Source organism: Crocodylus siamensis, chromosome 1 (genome assembly GCF_052110815.1).
Source record: "Crocodylus siamensis isolate JL-2025a chromosome 1, ASM5211081v1, whole genome shotgun sequence".
NCBI classification, from domain to species: domain Eukaryota; kingdom Metazoa; phylum Chordata; order Crocodylia; family Crocodylidae; genus Crocodylus; species Crocodylus siamensis.
The window spans coordinates 385,543,126-385,566,369 of NC_143395.1; the positions used below are offsets into that span (position 1 = coordinate 385,543,126).

The 23,244-nt window shown below is 43.3% G+C and overlaps 1 protein-coding gene across 2 annotated transcripts in view; it reads left to right on the top strand.

Moving 5' to 3' along the window:
* MICU2 (mitochondrial calcium uptake 2) overlaps window positions 1-12,542 on the top strand; it is a 245,141-nt gene extending 232,599 nt beyond the window's left edge. The window contains exons 9-13 of one of the 2 annotated variants that reach the window (XR_016439323.1): window positions 441-612; window positions 901-1,009; window positions 7,452-7,609; window positions 8,602-9,630; window positions 10,030-12,542. Coding sequence is in view for 1 of the 2 variants with exons in the window: in XM_090028979.1 (XP_089885105.1) it covers window positions 441-612; window positions 901-1,009; window positions 7,452-7,609; window positions 8,602-8,706 (544 nt within the window). In the remaining variant the exon portion in view is untranslated. Of the gene's footprint in view, window positions 1-440; window positions 613-900; window positions 1,010-7,451; window positions 7,610-8,601 lie in introns of both variants that reach the window. The other variant, XM_090028979.1, reaches the window with a different exon arrangement.
* The last annotated feature ends 10,702 nt before the right edge of the window (window positions 12,543-23,244 follow it).

Consider the following 23,244-nt stretch of genomic DNA (forward strand, 5'->3'; position numbering starts at 1 on the left):
ACACAATAGCCTATTTTTGCCAGGTTACATTATAGTCAGCCTTCTTTTTAATCATTGGCTAGCAAAATTGCACATAATCTTCTGGAATATTCTAAAATCATATTTCTGAAAATATTCAGAATCATATTTGATGCACTTTGCATATTCTTTTCTCAAGGTATTAAGTATATGCTAACATATCAGTATATTTATTTCATTCTGCAGTATCCAGTAATATATGTAAGACTTAGAGAGCACCCTAGTGGTATAATTACTGAAACACACACCACTGAAAACATCTTTACATACACAGGTAAAATTAGATCAACGATAAAGTAAAGTAGTGGAACACTAGTATTTGAATTCCTATTTCCCCTAAATAGTAGCTATGTTAGTGGTAATAAAAGTATTACTTAATAGTACTTTTGTTAAATATTGAACTGTATTTGTTTACATTTTAGATTTATGGAAAATTTACAAACAGAAGTGCAAGAAATGGAATTCATACAATTTTCAAAAGGCATGAACTTCATGAGAAAAGAGGACTTTGCAGAATGGTTACTATATTTCACTCATGAGGAAAACAATGAAATTTACTGGCATAATGTGAAAGAGAGGATCCAGGCAGGAGAGGTTAGTATACTATTTTTGTTTTGGTCCTTACTTCAAATTCAAATGCAAGATTCTAGTTATGAAACTGTCAACCAAAAATGTGCATCTTGGCAGACAGAGAAGCTCTTGTCACTTTTTTGAAAAATATTTTTATATCAAAAGGATGATGATTATTTGACAGCTACAAAATAGAAACATAAAAAGTGATCAACACCGTCTCATGTAAATACTAGGTTGCGAAGTAAACAGATCTACCTGATCTTGGATTTATTTTCTAATATACCTAACTTGATTTATTTGGTACTCTAGAATATCAGTTTGGAAGAATTCAAGACTTTTTGCAAGTTTACAAACCATTTGGAAGACTTTTCTATTGCAATGCAAATGTTTACAGTAGCTAATCGTCCTGTTAAACGGGGTAAGTTTTACACAGTTTTGTGTGTACATACCTTTAAATGTAGGAAGAAAATATGCTGCATAGAAATCAGTGTAAATAACTTCTCTTGAATTAGTACTACAAACTCTGAAAACTAGTACTTTATTAACTTTTATTACAAATGTATTTACCGTCCATAAAGAATATATGTGCCCATAACCACAAGTCAGTTTAATTTCTAAATACCAGAGTGTGCTGTAATATATTATTCACAGAATTACTCACAAGAGTCTGAAATATCAATGAATAGATTTGATTTAAAGATTTTAATGGAGATGCTTACTTGCATAGTGGGTTTATGTTAATAAAACCATTAACTCTGAAGAAACTGACAGTAGGGGTTTGTTCTTGTAACAGGTTATAACCCCGCTGTGTTTCTCGCTTGTTCGTTTCATTCATCACTTTCTCTGTTTTTCCCCAAAATGTATGTTTATCGTTATATATTAATTGCTTAAGAAATTTCTTCACAGCCAAATATCAACATTTTGAAGAAAGAAGCTGCTGTCATTACTAAAAATGACAAATATCTGCCTGTAGGAACTTTGTTCTTCTTTTTCAAATAAACTCATTAGTAACTGAAGCACATGAGATATGTTGCTCTGCTTTCTGCTCCCTGCATTATCTGTAGCTATGCTGTCTGTCCCATCCCCAGTCTGCCATGTGTCACATAAAGAGACTCCCCATGCTACTTGTGGCATTCGTGCTGCAGCTTGGCCACCCCTGACTTACAGACTGAGAGACAACATAAAAGAGAAACTTGCTAAAAAATATCCCAACCCTGGTTTTGTTCTAGCCCTGTAATGAGTAATGCGCAATAATCCAGGTTTTGCAAAACCTCAGTCAGTTTTGATTTTTTAAAAGTTCAGTCCAGTATAATTGATATCCGGGGTCTACTTTTATCTGATGCGTACAAGTTTCAGAACATGTGTTTACACGCATGTGCGTGTACATGCACACATGAGACACAGAAAAGGACAGTGAAATTACTGTGTTTAATATCAGTAACCTGGGGTGAACCTTCTGGATTTGGCCTACTTCAAGACCTGCCAAGTATCAATGGGAATATTAGGAACTCAGAAGTCGTCCTTCTGAGTTGGACCAGTTGTGGGTCTCTGGTTTCTGGTGGTGGCTGGAGAAAACTGCTTCTAAAACAATAAAACTAAGTGCTAATGGGGAAAGTTTCTTCCTGACCACCAGGCAGTTACTAATTAACTTACGCATTGAAATAGAGCTTTCCATAGTATGTTACTTCCTATTTAAGGTACTTGCAGGTGTTATTCTGCCAGGCTCTTTAAAGGCCTCACTGTTTTGTGTGAAGTCCACAGTTAACTATGAGTTAAACTTATTTGCTTTATTCTCTTCCTATTTTTCATATACTTCAACTTATCCTTCTACATACACTTTTTTCTTTTTTTCTTTTTTTACATCTTTAGTCTTTAGCTGTTTGTTCTTTGGGTTCCTTTTTAGCAGTCTGGCTTTCTGTTAACATTTTACCAGCGATAGAATGGGTTTAAAGATTTTTATACCAGGCTATTTAACTATAGTCCCTTTTTAGTTCCTATGTTGTTTAGAAATCTTCACATCTTCTCCAGTCAGTCAGCTTAAACAGCTTTTTATACTTAAAATAAGGATTAAACTCTAAAGACAAACATAAAGATGCTTCATAAGAAACATCTAATTTTAAAAAATAACGCTTCATTATTTTATGTCATTTTTAGCTTCTGGTACAGTCCTTTGTACAGCCATGATTACCTTAATTAAATTTTAGGCACTATTATTGGCTGAACTATAATTATTGCAGGGGTTGACAACCTACTGCAGGGGTTTTCAACCTTTTTAGGAAGTGTACCCCTGGTGGCCAGACATGGGAGGGGGCAGCTTCATGCAGAACCAGGGAGGGCTTGTACCTGCCACCCACTGCCCCATACTGCTGCACCATGCTTTCCCACATGTCGCTCTGTGGGCTGCTGATGGACCTTGCACATAGCCAAACATGCACCACCCATCAGCAGCCCATGGAGCTGCATGTGCGACCAGCTGTACAAAGGCAGTGTGGGCAGTGGATGGTGAGAGCAGCATGCCACCTCCCCCTCACATCCGGCCAGCTGGGCGGCACCTGTGTGGCTCACAGAGGGGTACCGCTGCTCTAGCCCTCTGGACCTGCTCCTGGGAAGTGGCAGTGTGAGGTGGTGGGAGGCGGCACTCTGTCCTCACCCACCTCTAGATCAGACCTTCACAGGCTGGATCAGAGTTCTTTGAAGGCTGGATGCTGATCCCTGACCTACTGAATTATCTTCTGTCCATCACTGAAGACCACTTCAAGAGTGTTCTCTAACAGTCTCTAGAACTAACTTGGATTTACTTCAGAGCTACTAACAGACTCTATAAAGATTCCATACGGAAACTCTCTGTAAAGATTGTATAAAGATCCAGTGTCCATGCATGGACCTGCTTAAAAATCTGTAAATCTATAATTCATAGATTCATAGATGTTAGAGTCGGAAGGGACCTCAGTAGGTCATCAAGTCTGACCCCCTGCCCTGGGCAGGAAAGAGCGCTGGGGTCAGACAACCCCAGCTAGGTGCTTGTCCAGTTTCCTCTTGAAGACCCCCAAGGCAGGGGAGAGCACCACCTTCCTTGGAAGTCCATTCCAGATTCTGGCAAACCTTACTGTGAAGAAATTCTTTCTAATGTCCAACCTAAATCTGCTCTCCATCAATCTATGGTCATTGTTCCTAGTTACTCCAGGGGGTGCCTTAGTAAATGGAGCATCTCCTATTCCCTGCTGCCTTCCCCTGATGAATATATAGGCAGCCACAAGATCACCTCTCAACCTTCTCTTGCGAAGGCTGAAGAAATCTAGGTCCCTCAGTCTCTCCTCGTAGGGCCTTGCCTACAGGCCTCTGACCATATGAGTGGCCCTTCTCTGAACCTTCTCAAGATTCTCCGCATCCCTCTAAAAGAGTGGCACCCAAAACTGGATGCTGTACTCCAACTGCAGCCTGACTAGTGCTGGATAGAGGGGAAGCATCACCTCCCTGGACCTGTTCATCATGCATATGCTAATGCATGATAAAGTGCAGTTAGCCTTGTTGATCGCTTCATCACATGGACAACTCGTGTTCATTTTGGAGTCAAAGATCCCTTTGCACTGCTGTGCTGCTGAGGTCATCCCCCAGCCTGTAAATGTGTTGGTGATTCTTTTTGCCCAAGTGCAGCACTTTGCACTTGTCTTCATTGAATTGCATCATATTTTGTTCTGCCCATTTTTCCAATCTGTCCAGATCCACCTGAATCCATTCCCTACCCTCTGGTGTGTTAACTTTGCCCCATAATTTGGTATCATCTGCGAACTTGGACAGGGTGTTCTCCATGTCCTCATCCAAGTCGCTGATGAAGACACTGAATAGCACCGGCCCAAGGACCGAGGCTTGCAGGACTCCACTGCCCTCATCTTTCCAGGTCGATATCAATCCATCCACCACCACTCTCTGGGTGCAACCCTTAAGCTAATTTGCACCCACCTGACCATGTAATCATCTACATCACAGCCTGCCAGTTTATTTACACAAGCAGAATACGATACTATATTGAAGGCCTTCTTAAAGTCTAGGTAAATGACATCTATCTCAACTCCTGCGTCTAAGCATTTTGTGACCTGGTCATAAAAAGAAACAAGGTTAGTCAGGCAGGATCTCCCTGCAATGAATCTGTACTGATTTACTTTCAGCATTATTTCCCATGCTGCGCTCCCACAAATGTGATCCTTAATGCTTTTTTCCAGAGTTTTCCCAAGGATAGAGGTGAGACTAACTGGCCTACAGTTTCCCAGTTCCTCCATCCTCCCCTTCTTGAAAATAGGAACCACACTGGCCCTTTTCCAGTCCTCTGGGACCTGACCAGAGCACCATGAGTGCTCGAACAGCCATGCCAGCAGTTCTGCTACAACACTGGCCAATTCCTTCAGCACCCTTGGATGAAGTTCATCTGGGCCCACTGATTTGAACACATCCAGCCCCTCCAAGTGCCCCTTCACTAAGTCTGCACTAACAATTGGTGAGCTGGTGTCCCTCCTGTGTCGATCTATGATCCAAGTGGGAGATTTGTCTTCATTTGTCTTTTTACAGATGTAAAAAACTAACTGAAGAGCTCAGCTTTGTTCCCCACTCTGTCACCAGTTGCCCTCCTGTAGGGGTCCTGTGCTACCCTGCGCCTTCCTTTTGTTCCCTATATACCTGAAGAAGGACTTTTTGTTGTCCTTCATTTTTGTCACCTGCCTGAGTTCTAGTCCTGCTTTGGCCTTCCTCACTGATTCCCTTCAAGTGCAAGCCAGGAAGATATACTCCTCCTTGGTAGCTACCCCCTGTTTCCACAGCCTGTATACCTCTTTCTTTGCCCTTAGGCTTTCCTGGACTTCCCTGTTCAGCCAAAAGGGCTTCTTGGCCCCTTTGCCCCCTTTTATGTGCAATGGGATTGTCTCCTTCTGCGCCCATAGGATTGCTCCTTTGAGGAACGACCACCCCCATTTCACCAGTGCTCTTGAGCTTTAATGTCTGACTAACTAATCTCCTGAGCACACTGAAGTTAGCCTTTCTGAAGTCTAGCACTTCAGCCCTGGTGGTTAGTTTACCCACCCTTCACCAGATAGTGAATTCAGTCAATCAATGGTCAGTATCCCCTAGGTTACCTTATACCTGCAGATTCCCCACCAAGTCATCTGTAGCTAACACCAAGTCCAACAAGGCATTTCTCCTAGTGGGGTTGTATACCTCCTGCATTAGGTGGAGGTCCTATATGCAGTGGTTACATTTTTGCTGACTACTTCTCCCAGCAGATGTCAGGGTAGTTTAGGTCACTCAGTTCTGCATTATTCTCTTCCAGATTCCTCTTCCGTTATGGCTAGGGATAGACATTACACACAAACCATTTACTGGTTTAAACCTGTTACAACAGACATTCAGTGCACATAAACCAGTTGCAAAATGGCTGAAATGATTTTGAGATAAACCTCTTTGAATGTAGTATCAGACTTACCTGATTTGGCTCAAACCAGTTTATGTAATGTCTGTCCCTGGCCCCTTGCTGGTTTAAGATAAAACAAGAGACTCCCAGCATCCCACCCTGCTCTCTGGGCTGGGAGGGGCTCTGTGCTCCAGCCCAGCCAGGCTGGCCCTGCACCTGTGCTCCCCAGCCCAAGCAGGAACAGGTAGGGGTGGGGGTCTGGCCAGAGGGGGGTTTAATTCCCTGCTCCCTGTGCCACCAGCAGGGGGCGAATTAAACCCCTCTCTGGCCAGTTCAACCTGGGTTGGCCACGCCACCCCAGCACAGCTTCCCGGCAGCTGAGGGTATGCTCTAGCACCCCCCAGCACCTGGCCTGAACAACTGCGGGGTGTGCCGACATTTTCTCAGTCCAGAGTGAATGTTTGTCCAGTTACAAACCAGTTCAGCCTAGGCAGGTTAGACTAACCTGCAAAGGTTGAATCAATGCAAGGTCCTTTGAGTGTCTGTCCCTAGCTGATGTCTACAAATGTTTGTTGCAGGCTAGGCTGTAGGGTGCTATGATTTGCTGCTTTTATGGTCAGCGTAATCATTTCACTATTCCCTTGTTCTCCACACTCATACGCTTACCTGTGCACATTTCTGATGAGCCAAAACTGGTGAGCCCTTTGTGCATGATTAAAAAGAAAGTAAATCTTTCATCCCGCAAGTACTTGTCCCAACCTGTTGCCTCTGGGCAACACAGATAGATTAAAACAATGTGAAAAGAGGAGTATGCAATACTAGGAAGAGAAGTAGAGGCTAGAGTTGCATTGCTAATTTTTTTCTCCCGTGAGTTCTATTAAACCATTCTTCTCTTCTACACATTCAGGAATGGGCAGTGCAAGTCCTAAGGCCTATTACAGGACACAGCACCAAAAGCACACAAAACTATGTTATAAACGCTGCCTTTGGTGGCTGCAGGTTAGAGGATTGTTGGGTGAGGTGGTCCAAGTCCTTGGAAAAACATCTTCTAGACAGCTTGAGACTGGTTCCAAATAAAATGTTGTTCTTTTATAAGCCTTTTGTCAGGCAAGTGCTTGTAACCCACATGCACGTGTCAACCAAAAGTAGTTAATTCTTAAATATGCAGCTATTTTCAGCAAAAATTAATGATTACCATTTTTAGTGTTGCTTCAGAAATAACATATTTTAAAAGCCTATAATATAAGCAGTAAAGATTGCCTTGAAATATAAAACAAGCTCAAGGGCACATGGATTGAGATCTTCTAATATAGTTTACTAGTTCACACATCCCAAATACTATAGGGAAGACTTGGACCCAGGAGACTTGATATATACTGGTATGTAATCCTAGTATTTGATGTATTTTAGTATTTCTTGATTCCATGGTGATATATGCAATATAATGTTATTTTTTTATTAGCTGAATTTAAGAGAGCAGTGAAAGTGGCTACAGGACAGGAGCTATCCGATAATGTCTTGGACACTGTTTTCAAGATATTTGATTTGGATGGAGATGATTGTCTTAGCCATGGCGAGTTTCTGGGAGTTCTGAAGAACAGGATGCATCGAGGCTTAAGGGTAACAAACATTCACGTTATCTAAAATAAATGACTATTGGGACGTTATAGAACTTTTCTTATAAATGCCTGTAGAAGTGCAAGCACAAATAGCAGAAAGACACAAATGAATCCTACTGTTCAGGAGTCCTAGACAAAAGCTGCCCCATTTTTTAGATTTTATGCTGCTCCTAAAAATTCAGACGCTGCTTACAGCAGCAGTCTGTAATATACAGTGTGATGTGTGCCCATCTGATGTGAAATGAAGAACACTGAAAAAGTCACCTAAGAAAACACACTATTCATGACTTTTGTTGAGGGTTGCAATGTGTGTGTACATGCCTGCACTGAGCATGCTTCCCCTTCATTAACATTCTGCTCTTGGCTGAGATCATGGCACACCTTACACAGCAAATGTATAATTTTGTTTGAAGTGTTATCCATGAGTACTCACGAGAATGTAAAAGAATTTAGGAGAAACTGAGGATTTCTAGTATCCATACTGGAAATACAAAGGAACCACTTCCTTAATGGCATTCACTTTTTTTTTTTTCCAGGAGGTGGAGGGAAGAATGTAATCTTGATGAGCATTTTTTATGGCACTGTTCTGGTTAACATGAACCAACTTCCCCACTACCCTTCCGTCTTCCCTTCCCCGTGGACTCCCTGATTAGTGGAAAAGTTTTGGATCCTGATTCAAATGGAAGTTCAGGCTTAGGTCTAATAATAATAGAAATAGTCTATGAACAAAATAACCATCACCGCTCAAACCTTCACCAAGAAAGCAAGAGGATGAATAAAATCAAATTTACAACACACTGAGAAGTCCTGAGGGCTAGCTGATTGTTGTAGGTGTAGTGATGTGCTTATTGCAATCCTTGGGATATCCATGTGAATCGTGGAAGTAGCAGCATTTTAGTCGGATGCTTTTGTGTGTTGAACAACATAACAAAGGAAAGGAATGTTCTTTGTAAATGTGGAAGAACACTGTGTAACTTCTGATGTTGTTAACAGGTACCACAACAGCAAGGTGTGCAAGGATACTGGAAATGTGTGAAAAGAGAAAGCATTAAAGGAGCAAAAGAAGTCTGGAAACAAACTGGGAGAAGTCCTTTTTAAAGAGAAAGCTTTGTTCTGTTGCTGTAAATGTTGGGGTTGGAGTTTTTGCATACGTTGTTTACATACTGGCTCAATCATAATTTTTATGCAGTTTAAATATTTAAGCAGTCCAATATCTGGTGCAGTAATCTTATAGTATGTTTTGGAATAATTGGATTTGATTCTGTTAGCACTTCTGACTTCCATACGAAAAGATACTAATTCCAGGAAACGCTGAAGTTTACAAAAATGGGCATCAGCAAAATTCCTGTGTGGAATCTGACTCCATACTCTAGCTTAGGGGCGTCTGAGTTAGTATTGGTCACTAGATGATTGGGCTGAACAAATAATTTCTTAGTCAGAGGTAGGAGTGTCTTCTCACTCAGCCAAACTATGGCAATGTTGGCCAATCAGAATGAGTAACAACAGCTGAATCTTATCCATGCAGTCTCTCTGAGACCACAGTGTTGGTACTGCAGGGAAAGCTCAGCCATATTATTTTTTGTGTTGTCACAATTGCTTGTATGTTTGGTGTTGGTAGTGAATAAATGTACTTTGTATGCTCTCATAGTAATAGAATGTAGAGATCTTAATCCAAACTGGAAATGTTAGACTTTGTACAGACCTTGAAAACTGTAAACTGGTTTGTGAAAGTGCTTTAGACTCTTTACAATTTCCTCAACAAATAGAATAAATTAGAAAATTAGGAGCAAAGACCCTCAGCTGAACATTGTATCCCAAATTGCTTATGACAGTCATTAATTATTTGGCTTGAATCAAAACTCGAAGGGTAAATGTTTAACTAGGACAGTGTTACCTTTGTTCTGTCTGCTTCCTAGAATTACTTAAACAGTTTCTTAACAACGGTGTGATAGGAGGCCTACAATATCTCAGGATCCCAAAGTACCAGAGCAAAATAAGTCCACAGGGAGATCAAATTAAAATGTAAGTCTTGAGTACAGAACATGTACTTATATTGTTGCTATGTATTTGTTGTAGTTGCTGTGTATCAAGCATACATGTATGTCTACACATGCAAAACTGTGTAAAATTTCCTTTGGGTAACAGCAGGCTCCTGGAGCTCTGAGGCAGGGTCAGCCAGGAAGGACCTGTTTGTAAAGGTCCCCGGGCTTCTTGTCCCATTTTCTAGTTTGCTCAGGCCAATGTAGAAAGTTTAGCCTTTCAGAATGACAATCTAGCCTTCCTTGTAAAACCATCTTAAAAAAAAACCCAGCAGACTGAACAAATACTCACCCCTTCTTTTAAAAGTGATTACTAGTCACCAGCTACTCTTCTCCAGAATACATTTGAGATCATTAGAAGAATCCTTTTTTTTTTTTTCAGTTTTTCCAGAAGAATTAGGTACTAATACTTCCCAAAGATGAAGAATGTGAGGAACCCACAATGAAAAATCATCATCATGTAAGTTCTTCCACCACTCAGCTTTAAAACATAAAGTCCAGTGAGTACTTGAACAAATTATTGCTCAATGTTGGAGACCTCAAAAACAAATATAGATTGTTCTCTTCTAAACAAATTAGTCAAGAAATAAGCTAAACCACGATGTCACCTGTCAGCTACCAGTATCTTGCACCCCCTCAGTCCTACTTCAGACCAATTCAAAGAGGTAACACTGTTTCCAGATACCCATCATGTGAAATATCTTATTCCAGCGAGCCCCAAATACTCCTTTGCCACCTCCACAAAGTTACAGGGATGAAATAAAACACTTTGAACTGCCTTCATTCCTTTCTCTGAAACTGAACCTAGAGGGTTCTTACAGGGAACAAGAAAAAATGATTAAATATTTTGTAAGTGCTCAGACACTGCTAATGAGGGAAACAAGTACTAGGGAGATGACTCTACAGGAAGACAAAGTGCTTTAGGGTGCTTTTGGCAGCTGCAAAAACCAAGAAAGCAAGCTTTTAAATGGTTTCCACTACACTAAGATGTTTCCCTCCAACTATCAAGTCCCAGCCCATCAAGGTCCTACAGTTTTAGGACCCTACAGAGCCAAAAAAAAATTATCTGTATCTTCCCCTCCAAGACACTTCTTTAGGACAAAGGAGAATTGCATTCCTTGAGAAGCCTTTTGTTCAAATTCTGGATTTAATGGACATTGCCTTTGATTTGCTTTATTGTTTATATTTTAGAAAAAAGGGTTGTTGTTTGGGGTGGAGTTTATTTTCATTTTGAATTCTGACTTGCTCAGAGTTTTCTCAGTAGTCTATTTTACAGTTTTGCTTGTGTGGGTTGTTTTCTAATCATTTGTTGTTTGTCTTATCGATACTTTTTGAAAAATAAATTGGTCCAACTCTGATAGCAGTGTAACACCTCCTTGACCATTTATTCCTGGATCTGGTCAGTAGTGTAATGAGAGGTGCGTGACAGGGGCACCTGGTCCAGGCGCCCACTTTACAAAGGGTGCAAGAATGGCAGCCTGGCCCCTGCCATTGCTGCTGCCTGGTAGTCCAGTGCCTCTGGATCTAGTCAATCATCAGTGGCAAGGTTTGGCAGCAAGTTCATTAAAAAGTAATGTTTGAAGTTTATAGGTCATTTTTAAAGCAAAGTGTATTTTATATATCAAATTAAAATGAAAATGAAAGCAGCAGCAGTTACTTGCCATACATTTTCGTATAAAAAACGGAATCACTGACAGGGAATAGAAATCCACTGTGAATCCAACCTATAAGTATACCCAGGAAAGAAAGCCACTCAAAGCTGGGGAGACTCCTGCCTGAGAGCTTGAAGGATCTGGCTCTGTGATTCATTCTTTTCAGCTATTTTTCATTTGCCATCACTAATAATTTTTTTAATACGACCCCTAAATAACACCAAAATTGAAAGTATTGTTCACACAGGCAGTTACATTGGCCTTTTCTTTTAAGCAGTCCACAGTGGCCTTTTAAAAATTTAATTCAGCTCTCGAGGGAAGTAACATGGCTACAGTAACTGCATATTCATTTGCAAGCTCTGTCATCATTACATACAATCTGCTTTCTAATCAAACAGTATTTGAAAGTTTCTGCACAATGCCATTTGTATCAGTTAAGCATTAGGATTAATTTAGTTCTTAATCTTCTTATCTCTTCTTCTGACTATGAACAGAATATTACAGCATACAATTTAATTACGAAAAAATGTCCTTCCAAATATTAAGTGAATACTGGGATGATGGGTGCTATAGAAAACAAAAGGTAGATATGTTTTTTGTTGCCAGAGTCTCAAAAGTTGGTTGAATGCTTCCTCAGAGACGCTATACATCCCACCAAGACAAGCTACGTGCCCTTTTACTTGGATCTAAGGTTGGAGGATGCAGATAATTGTGCACTAATGTTTCATAAACTTTTTATATACTTGGTTTCTGAAACTCAAATCCATGTTTTAGTGTGAATCCATTACACTCTACCCAGGTATTATCATTACACACTACACTGCTTTACTTGAACCAGTTTTGAGTCCCCAGACTTTACAGGAAAACTTCTTGCTTCCTCTTTTGATTACTACAGTTTAATTTTTATTTGCTAATGACGGTTAAATGGACCCTAACTTCTATAAAACCACACAAACCCTAGAGCAATAAGCTGAGTGAATGAAGTGTGAACAAGAGTCATTGGTTTTGTTGGGAGGTTCTTTTTCACTCTTTGGGTTTCTTAAAATGAAAATCCCTAAGGATCAACTCTAGTTAGGCTTTCTTGCTTTTATGTAATGAGGTCAAGCATTTTCCTTTGCTCATGTTGTTCTGTGATGTTCGTTGTATGTTAGGCAATGATGAAAGTAAAGTATAATTTGTCATTTGTACCTTCTAAATTATAAACGCCATACATAACAATATATGAGTAAATAGCAAAAGTAAATCTGGTGATTTATTCTTTGTTCACATACCTATACTGGGAACTACATTAACAGTACTTGTGAATGTATTTGTGCTTCAGCAACCACCATTTATCATAAAGGATTTTTCTTCTCTGCTTTCCTAATTAGTATGTGCATTGAACTAATTATTTTAACAATGCAGAACACTACCTTCATTCATCAATTCCAGCCTTTGTATTGAAGGAAATACCTTTTGTCTGTTAATGCTGCTGCCTACCCTAGAGGCATATATGTTCACCACATAGCCTCTTGTACTTTTCATAAATCAGTGATTCTCAACCAGGGTGTCAGGGCACCCTGGAGCCCTGCCAGATCCTTTGAAGGGTGCTGCAAGGTATGAGGTGATAAGCAGATAAGGTAAGTAAATAAACTCAGGCTCAGGCTTGTCCCTGTCTGGACAGTCCCCCACCCCCACTGCCCATCCCCTCAGCAAAGAGGGTAGGCACTGTGATATATAAATTAGTGTTTGAAATTGGGTGCTAGTTTATCCACAAAGTTATGGAGGGGTGCTGTGAGTTCAGTGAGAAGTGCCACGTGTGCACAATAGTTGAGAGCTACTGTCATAGATAATATGTTGGATACAGAAAACCAAAGAATAAATGCACATAAAGGGAAAAGCAAGAGTGAAGAGAATTAAACCTCAGTTATTTACTGCTTCATAGCACTATACATCTTTGATGTGTTCTACAAAATGAAACCTTGTACACCAGGGATTGTATGGCATGTGCAAAGATGATTAGACCAAGAGAACAAGAAAATATTTTTAAATTGGATACTCATTCACATGTTGATTTGGGAGTAGAGATGGGGTTTTAGAAATGCTGTTTCTTTCTTGTCCTACAATTTAAGAAAAATCTGCAAATATGTCTTAGCCCTCAAATTTAATCTTGTCTATAAAGTAAACAAAGCAAAGCTTGGTCAGGAAAAGACTCCAGTACAGAAACAAATCTTCTGTAATTTCTTTGAATAGAAAATATGTAGTTAAGTGATGGCATGGTCATTATTAGTTGGTTCCAATCTGACCTAGCAACAGCTCCTGTAACACAACTGATAGCAAAGAAACATAAAGATGATATTGACAAACTTAGACATACACTGTTAGCACCCAGCCAACCAAATAAATTCCTCCTAGAGAAACTGAAGATGTCGCCCAACAAGAGGTGAAAAGGCCCATTCAGAAAAGGAAACCTGAGAGACTGTGTCATGCACAAAATTAATCTGCAAACAAGGGCACCTTTCTTCCACTCTCCTGCTATTAGAATGTTTCCTACTGTCCTTGTTGATTAAACAATTCCTAGTTGGTTCAGCAATGTAAGAATTACTATGGCATATGTGGAAAAAGTTTTCCCATTAGGCTAGTACTGTCTTACTTAATGGTGTTTTCAGTTCAGCAACAATAGTGCACTAGTGCAGAACTCTCCTCATCCTCATTAGTAACTACTGTGCTGTTTGTGCAATCTAACATCCAGAAGCCTGGGGCTTGTTAACAGCGCACCCACCTGCATAGGGATAATAAATAGTGTCCCATTTCTTGAAAGGCCAAAGAACTAACATTTTCAAGCCTGGCTGTCCAAAACAAACTTCTAAATTCATACTTAGGCACCTAAATGAAAGTAGCCTGATGTTCAGGATTTCTAGGTAACGGTGGGAACTGTGTACTCAGCATCTTTGAAAAGCAGGTTGCTTTCATTCAGGATTTGAATAGACACGTAGGAAGCTAATGTCAAGCACCTAGGTTTAAACGCTTTGTCTATAATCTTTAATTGTCCCTGAGAAGGGCACCCTCTGTAATCATGCATAATTACTATTAAATTCCAAGGTGCTGTGAAGAGTTAGGAGTCTTAGAAAGGAAAAGCTGGAAAGTTCTGCAAACTTGGGTTTAGTAGCTGGAGAGGGAAGTATATTTTAAAATAGTTTCACTCCACAAGCAGATTACTGAAAGCAGAAAGCAATGCAAGTCAGTGCCATGGCTACAGTTCCACTGGGGGACAATTGTTAAAGAAACAATGTCTCAACACTCTGATTTGCTCAGTAAACAGCTTGTTCTGCACACAGGGAGAGGCTGTTTCTCAGGACTTGCCTACTTGAAAGACTTTCTTTTCTTTGCTTTCAAGTATATCTTTAGATTTTTCAGCATTAACTCCTCAGTGTCCTCATGCATTCTTCTTATATTTTTATGTAGCATCTTGCCCCTCTTCTACCTGGTTTAGAAGCAACCTAATGCTACTTTGGAATGAGTCACTTTAGTCAAAAGTTTGAATGCATCCCTAGTCTTTGATAACTCATACAGTGAATTCATGAAGCTACAGTGGTTCATCTACACAACTATACTGCTGTAAGATTGAGGGAAAGGCAGGGAACCCAAAAGTGACCCAATGCCATTAAATTTTAGAAAGCAAAATTCAGTAAAATTGAGATTTTTGGGCGGGAGTCAAAAAGGCCCTGCAGTTAAAACATTCCAGAAACGTGCTGCTGAACAGAAGGGGAAGTAGTAATCAATAGTGTAATTTATGGTGGGGGTGACCGGGGCACCAGCCTGGGGTGCCAACTTGTGACAGGGCAGGGGGGAGAGGAAGGCACGGTAATAGCAGCCACTGCACCACTGCTGGCATTTAGGCTGCAGGCATAGCCCCTCATGCCACCAGCAGCTTCGACACACAACTACTCAACTGCACCTCTGACCATATGTTCATACGTCTAAATGGCTGTGCTTGCAAGGCACTTTGAGCCAAGGATAAATCCTTCAAACTGTGAAGATTAAATAGAAAAGCTAAAATACAGCAGCATACATTACAGGAGGTGTAAGATGGGGAATCAGATGGATCAGACATGAGTCTGAAAAGCAAATATGTAAAGGTGAATGAAACATTCTGGACAATGGACATCAGAAACAGCAAGTTTCTGAATGCATAAGGGAGTCTGCTGGATAATCAGAGTTTAAAAGCAGAAACTGTAAGGACTACTGAAGAAACTAAATTGTGTCTTGGCATTGGCCCTCAGCATAAAGAATCTTGGGGAATTTCTTACCCTGGACCTGCTCTTTTATGGTAAGACTGAAATGCTCTCAGACTGAGATGAAAGAAGAAAGGCACAATCATTTAAATTGCAATAAATTATCAGGCAGTGGGTGCATCTACACATTCTATAAATCCACAGCAATGAACCCTGGTACATATGCCAGATTTTACCACTCCCAGGTGCTGTGTTTGAATAGCATTGCATGTGTAGATGCCAAGACATTTACTGCAGAGCTATTTTGGCAACTCTGCAATAAACCTTTTGTGTAGATGCGCCCAGTATCTGTAGGAGTTTTGGCAGAAAATGTTTTTGCAATATCTTGTTTTAAAAAGTTCCTGTACTAGGAAACTAAAGGGGCACATCCACACATGTAGGCACATGCACTTGCAGCAGGTCAAATAGCAGCGGCACAAATTTGTGCTGGAGCTTTGTGTCTGAACATGCACTTCGGCATGGGGCAAGTTGTGCCACTTGGGGCAAACTGACCCTGCCCAGCTCCTCCCAGATATGCAGCCAGAGGGATCTAGAGGCTGGGGCCAGCACCTGGGCTGGCCCCAGCAGTATAAAAAGCTGCCCTGGTGAGCAGCTCAGGGCTACTTGCCCTCAGGAACTTCTGGGGTATTTTCACATTTTGACCCTTTGACCCCCCTGTCACTCCTATCCTGTTTTTGCTTTTGTTGTCCCAAGAAATGTGTTGCATCTTTCACCTTTTGGCCCCCCAAAGGGGCTGTTAGTTAGCTGGGTGGGCCTTAAGGCCCATGTTAATACTGAAGATATGAATAGGAACTTCTGGAGGAGGAGCCTCTGGTAGGAAGTTGGCCATGCCCCTTCTGTCCCAGGCTGCTGCAAGCTGCTGCATTGTTCTTAGAGCTCTTGGGGGTAAGTTGGCCACACTCCTTCCTACCTCGGGCTGCTGCTGTTGCTGTTCCCCCTTCCCACAGGGGGGTCCTCTGATGCACGCTGCTGTTCCTCCCACACACACCAAGGAGGCGCTCACTGCACTGCATCGCACCCCAGCTTCTGCAGACCTGTTCTGGCCTGCTGCTCAGCCCACCATGAAGCTGCAAGCAGGAGACAGCCTGGGGGGGGACTGCCTGTAAGCCCCTCCCCCACCATCACTGCTGGCGTCTAAAGGTGCCTTTCTGTCCCAGCTGCCTTGGCAGGCCACCCCTCACCTTCACTTCCACTTTCACTTGAAGCACACCCTGAGTGGCTGAACTAAAGGGCTGCTACTACCACGGCTGCTGTTGCTGCTGCTACTGCCCCTCTCAGGAGAGAAGGAGATTCCCCACTGCACCACCTTGCACCACTCAACACCGCACCTCCACTGGATTATTCCCTAATTGACTGATTACTCCTGCTGCCTCTCTGCATCTGATCCTGCTTTGTTTTCCTGCCTATTGCTCTGCTGCTGAGAGCCTGGCTAGAGGACTGATCTTCAACAAAGCCCCTCCACTGCTCCAGCCATCTGTTACATCTGCCTCAGCAGCCTTCCCTGTGTGTTTTTCTTCTTGTGTGGTAAATCCTGTGGTCCATTCCCCCTGCCCTGGTGTTTGTTCTGTGGCTGAGTAAGCCAGCTGGAGTCTCCCAAGCCCTTGTGTGTGCATTACACACACACTCACTCACTCTCTCTGCCCCCAAGCATAGCCCTCCCAGTTTTTTGTTTGTTTTTTTTTTCCTGTGGGGCTGTGCTCACTGAGCTTCAGCATGCACACACACACCCCCTGCCCATTTCCCCCACAACTCTAGCCTGGCCACTAGCCCCACTGTATATTTTGGTTTTCTTTATTGTTTTCCCCTCCCTCACATGAAGCAGCAGCAGGGAAGGAATCTTCGGGGGGGGGGGCAGATGCCCCCACAGAGCTTCCTGCAGCCCCCACTCAGGAGGCAGAACCTGACCAACCTCCTCTGGGGGTAGAGAAGCCTGCAGCCTCTGCTTCAGGAGCAGGCAGGACTCCGGCAGGGAGCCAATAGGTCCAGGGGATCTCCCTTGGCCTGGGCCTCCCTGAGGGGTTCCCAAGCCCCCTCCCCCACCATCAGGGACCAAGGGCAAGAGCAGTGGGAGGGGCTCCTCTTCAGCCTCCTCCACAGCTGGGAATGGGAAGGGCGAGTGCCCCATCCCCAAGCCTAGACCACCAGCACCTGAGGGGACCAGGTGCATCACACCAACCAGCACACCCACTCAGCCTGTGCCTGGGCCTAGCCCCAGCCCCACCAATGTGACTCCCCAATGGGGGAATCACAGCTATGCACAGGCAGCTGCGGGGTGACCCAAAGCCATGGGGCCTAGACCCTCCACCACCAGCCCTTTCAGCTCGGGTGGAGGGGCCCCCTTTCTGGCACCCACCTGCAGGCATGGGGTGAAGTGCCAACTACCCAAGTGGGAGAACCTGCACTTTGAGACCTGGGTGCAAGCCCTGGCTTGGGTAGTGAGGGCACGCAAGATCATGGCAGCCTCCCACTCTCATGACAAGGGGGTCTTTTTCCTTGCCTCAGAGGCCACCATACAAAAGGTGGTGGAGAGGGGGCACATGGTGGAGGGCAAGTACATTCCCCATGAGCCTCTAGAAGAGCTGTGGACCAGGGTGGTTCTTAGCTCCATCCTTCCCTATATCCCTAATTGGGCCCTGCTCCCCCAACTCCAAACCCTGGGGAGAGTTATCACCCCAGTGGCCCTTTTGCTGGGATGCTGAGACCCCAGCATCCACTATGTGCACTTTTTCTGTTGCCAGATTATGATCCAGGTGGTGGTGGGACTGAGGGTGGAGGCTGAGGGGGTGCCTCGTGATTCCTTTTCAAGGGGCCCTGGTGAGGGTTTTCTGTATGCTGGGGGACCCGTGATTTTTTCCAGTGCCACACCCCAAGGCACTTGCATCATGGGTGCCCCATGGGCCAGTATAGAGGGCATCTGCAGGTCCCACTGGCAAGAGTGGTGCCCCTGCCATTGGTACCCCTCCTCCCTCAGGCCTCCCTGGCACCCAAGCCACATCATCCAGCCCCCCTTTGAGCTCAAGCGACCTCACCCCAAAACCAAATTTTGCAGGGTCCCATGAAGGACAGCAGCAGCCAAGGAGAAAGAGGGAACGGGGGCCCCCTGCCCTTAGTCATGCCCTCACTGTTGTTACCTGTCAGCTCCATGTTCTTGGGGAACCCTGACACAGGACCCAGACTGTCTGACTCACAAAGAATTCCCCCCCACCCACCTAAACAGAAACTGATTAAGATGCAGTGAGAGACGCACCTAAAACCCTCCAGATAAGGGTGACAAGAGTAAAACAACTGCCCTAGGTCTCATTTGCATCTGAGATGGGAACAGATGACCATTCATTTACATGAGAGATGGAGAACAGAAAACCTGAAGCAGAGACTGCAGTGAATTCTGGGATCAGCGAAGCAGGGGAGCACTGCATGATGGGGAAGCTGTGTTCCAAATGCTAATCAACCCCCACACCCAGCTCAGCATTTGTCAGACCAGTTCTCATCTGGATTTACAAAGGACTTCCCCGCCCCCCCCCCCACACACACACACACAACTCTAAGCAAGAGTAAGTTTACTAGGCATCTCAGGCCGTACATTCTCCGGTCCCACTATGGGAGGCCTACGCAAACTTAATTGGCTACAACTCGGTTGCCGGGTTAGGGAATGCTGAGGCAATAGACCGAGTCAGTGGGGTATGGATAACATTTGAACAATGGTACAGGGTTCATCACAGCGTCCAGCCCATTGGAGCCCTGTCCACAAGTGTTGTCATACTTTTCCCGAGACGACTGTGGAAGTCCTCTCCACAACAGGTTATGAACACTCCAAGAATTGCCTTAAGTCTGTTAAAAGACTATAGTAAGATCTGGAAAAGTCATGCTAAGCTGAGGCTTGTTCACAGCAAGTAAAAATCAAAAACCCTGATGCTGCAATCTATTGTTTTGGAAGACACCAAGAGATATCCCATCAAGTATATAATGTCAAGCTGGCTCCCAAGTAGGTGTTTCCTGAGTATCAGTCAAGTTCCTGAGATGTTCCACCCAGATAACCCTTTGTCAATAGAGAGGACAATTTGATTTACAAATTGAAGACAAAGGGAAGATCCAGCAAAGGATTTAGGCACCTAAAACAGAATTTGGGCAGACCTTTATATGCAGAAGTCCAATATCACAATCCAAAACCTGCCCACCCAATAACCCCCTAATCCTTGAAATGTCTAAACCAGCAATTCTCAATCAGGGTGTTGCAAGATCCTTTGAAGGATGTCACAGGATGCTGCTCAATTGTGCAAACACCTCATGATTGAAATAAATAAATAAATAAATATAGAAAAGACAAACCCAGAAATTTAGAATAGGAAGCTTTAGTACGAAAAGCATTTTGACTTGTAATCTTTCTTTGCAGCAGAATTGCTCTAGTATTTTTCTATAATCAAAATACAACTGAAAGCAGAGAGATGGCATTTTCGAAGGGGTGCCCTGAACCTAACAAGGCTGAGAACCACCGATCTAAACTTAATAACCCCTTTTTACCTGAAAGTTCCCCTGATCCCTGCAGTTGCACTTCTGTACATGTCCAGCACTGTTCTAGCCTAAGCAGTTCAGCACTTAACTAGCTCCTGCCTAAGCCCCGCTGGGGTCCAGAAACCCAGAGCAATGTCTAAATTGTCAAAGAGGCTTGATCTGACAGGCAAGCTCACAACTTGCCTAATATATGCTGACAGTATCAGGCCCCCCAAGATGCTTTAGCATTTAATGGGAGTAGTGGTGATGTATAATTATTATAGCAGTAACCCAGGCAGTGAGAGACCTGGGTCCAAAGCCTGAGGGGGTTCAAGTCTATACCTGCCGCCACCAGGTTGTATGCCCTAACCACTAGGGGTACAGAGAGAAAACTCCCATGCTAGCTAGCCTATTTGTTGTAGACAGCTCTATTAAAGCATCCATTCAGTGCACAGCTGTATTCAAAGAAAGTTCAGATAATGCTAGGATGCTTAAGTGGTAGGATGGGGAATAATATGAAAAATATAATGCTTTTGATATTCAGTCTTGTGTGGAATATTGAATGCAGCACTGCTCACCTGTCATACGAAAGACATTACAGAGCTTTGAGGTATAAAGAGATGAGTATCAGATAGTGAATGAATAGTACATTAAAAGCTGTGGAAGAATGAAGAGGAGAGAGGGAGAATACCTTAGTTACTAAGTATGAAATTGAGAGACCAAACCCAGAGGTAGAGAAGTAAAAAGTATCAAAGGGGGTTCAGACATTTCATGTTTTAGCTATTCAGCAGCTTCAGAGTCAGCAGAAGAGAGTTGTGGAAGATCTGACAGAGCTGCACATGATGTGCACCATTCTCAGCTGCACTGCAGCTACACGGAGAGCCATTCCTGTATCCTCAACTCTGGTCGTGTCACACACCTCATCACTATACCCTCACCTAAAATGCCTGATCTTGCATCAGGGATTGTGTGTCAGTTGAGAGCCACGTAGTCTCTTCTCAGGTTATATAAGGAGGAATCTTACTGGAGTTTCTTGTGCAGTGAGCAGAATAGGCAAGAGACAGGGTGGCAGTGGTTAGGGGCAATCCCTGCTACGGACCTGTAGGGCTGGCTATGCCAGCAAGAGACTTACCCAGGCAGGTGCAGAAGAGCTGCACATCTCGAGCACCCCAGGAAAAAGTGGAGAGAGAAGTTAGAAGGCAAGCAAGCCCCCAGGGGCACTGGACCACATGACCCAGGGAGGCAGCTCTGATTGGCTGAGAAAAAAGAGCTGCAAGTTTAAACAGATAACAGAAAGACCTTCAGTGTTTGGCATCCCCAGGAACAGAGAAAACACAGTGGAGCCAGGAGCTGTGTGAAATGGGACAGAAGGTTCAGGTGAGCCCTGAGTGAAGATCCAGCCAGCCCTTTAGGAAAAGCTGAACTTTTCCTTTCCTGCCTTGCCTTTCCTGATTGTTTCCCACTGAGCAGGGGGAGCCATAGTGGCAATGCTAGAGACAGGGTCCAGTGGGGGGCTTTTTCTCGGGACCTCCAGTGGGGGCCAGCAAGGGCGAGCCAAACTGGATCATGAAGATAGTGATGGGATTTACAGAAAAGCCAAGGCAGGTGAAAGCCCCAAGACAGGTTAGCTACATAGTAAGCACAGAAAAGGAGAAAAAAAAAAGAAACGGGATTGAGTTATACACCCAGCTGGGATTGTAGGGAAGATTTAAAAAACATGATTAATTTAGGGACTTTAGATGTATTTGGGGCCTGATTAGGGAAATAGACCATAATTTACTTTAATGGGTAAACTAAGTACAGCTGTGAAAGCTAGGCTCATGAGATATTGATATGTTGTTGCAAGGAGCCTACAAGTGGGTTCCAGGAGGCATCAAGAGAATAAAGTTGTAAAGCCTGAAGTAAGGTTCAAGGATAAGCCAAAGGAAAAAGTAATAAATAAGTTGATCTAAAGGACTAGCTAAGGAATTCCTGCAGCACATGAAGGAAGATGCAGGATAAGTGAGGCATAGAGGCTATAGTGAATGCCATACATGTGGGTGAGCAAGCAGCTTAACCATGGATAGAGACTTCAAAGGAGCCAGGACAAGAGTCAGAAAGTGACGAACCAGGAGACATGGAGGAGCTCAGAGATTCAATCCACATAGGCTTCCCCACGTAAGACCACAGGGACTTTTCACCACATGCCTGAGAGGCAAGGAGCAGGGTGTAGGGGAGATGGAGCCCTGCAGAAAAACTGGGACCCCACCAAATAGATCTTCTCCCAAGGAATCATCCAATCTCCCTAAGAGAAACAACTCAAGGCATGCTGAGAGGGCATAACAAAGATCCATAGCATTACAGCACAGTGGTAGGGCCAGAATACACATACGCTCACAAACAGTATCCACTATGGAGATGTTTGGTTATACAATAAATGTTGTCTTCTATTGATAAGTTGGTGATAAGGTGCCTTCCAGATGTCTTTGAAAAGTGGCACTTGTGGTATCTCCTGAATTTTATGTAGGAGATTCTTTGATGTAATACAACATTTGATGTTGGAAGTGGAATAGGTAAGAGGGCTAGTAGCCGCTCGGTGTTTGCTAATCTCATAGATTCATAGATTCCTTGATGTTAGGGTCGGAAGGGACCTCAGTAGATCATTGAGTCCAATCCCCTGCCCTGGGCAGAAAAGAGCACTGAGGTCAGAAGACCCTAGCCAGGTGTTTGTCTAGTCTCCTCTTGAAGACCCCCAAGGTAGGGGAGAGCACCACCTCCCTTGGGAACCCATTCCAGATTCTGGCAACCCTTACCGTAAAGTTATTCCTGATGTCTAGCCTAAATCTGCTGTCTGTCAGTTTGTGGCCATTGTTCCTAGTTACCCTGATGCCCCTTCTCCCCCACCCCCCAATGAATTTGTAGGTGGCCACACAATCACCTCTCAGACTTCTCTTGTGGAGGCTGAAGAGATCTAGGTCCCTCAGTCTTTCCTCACAGGGCCTTGCCTGCAGGCCCCTAACCACACAAGTGGCCCTCCTCTGAACCCTCTTGAGGTTACCCACATCCATCTTGAAGTGAGGTCTAATATCAAGGACCCTCCATCTTATAGTCCTTGTTGTTCTCATATTTTGATTCTGTAATATATCAAATAAAATTTTCAAGCTTGCTTAAAGCTGTTTGGTAGCTAATTTGATCCAGACAGAC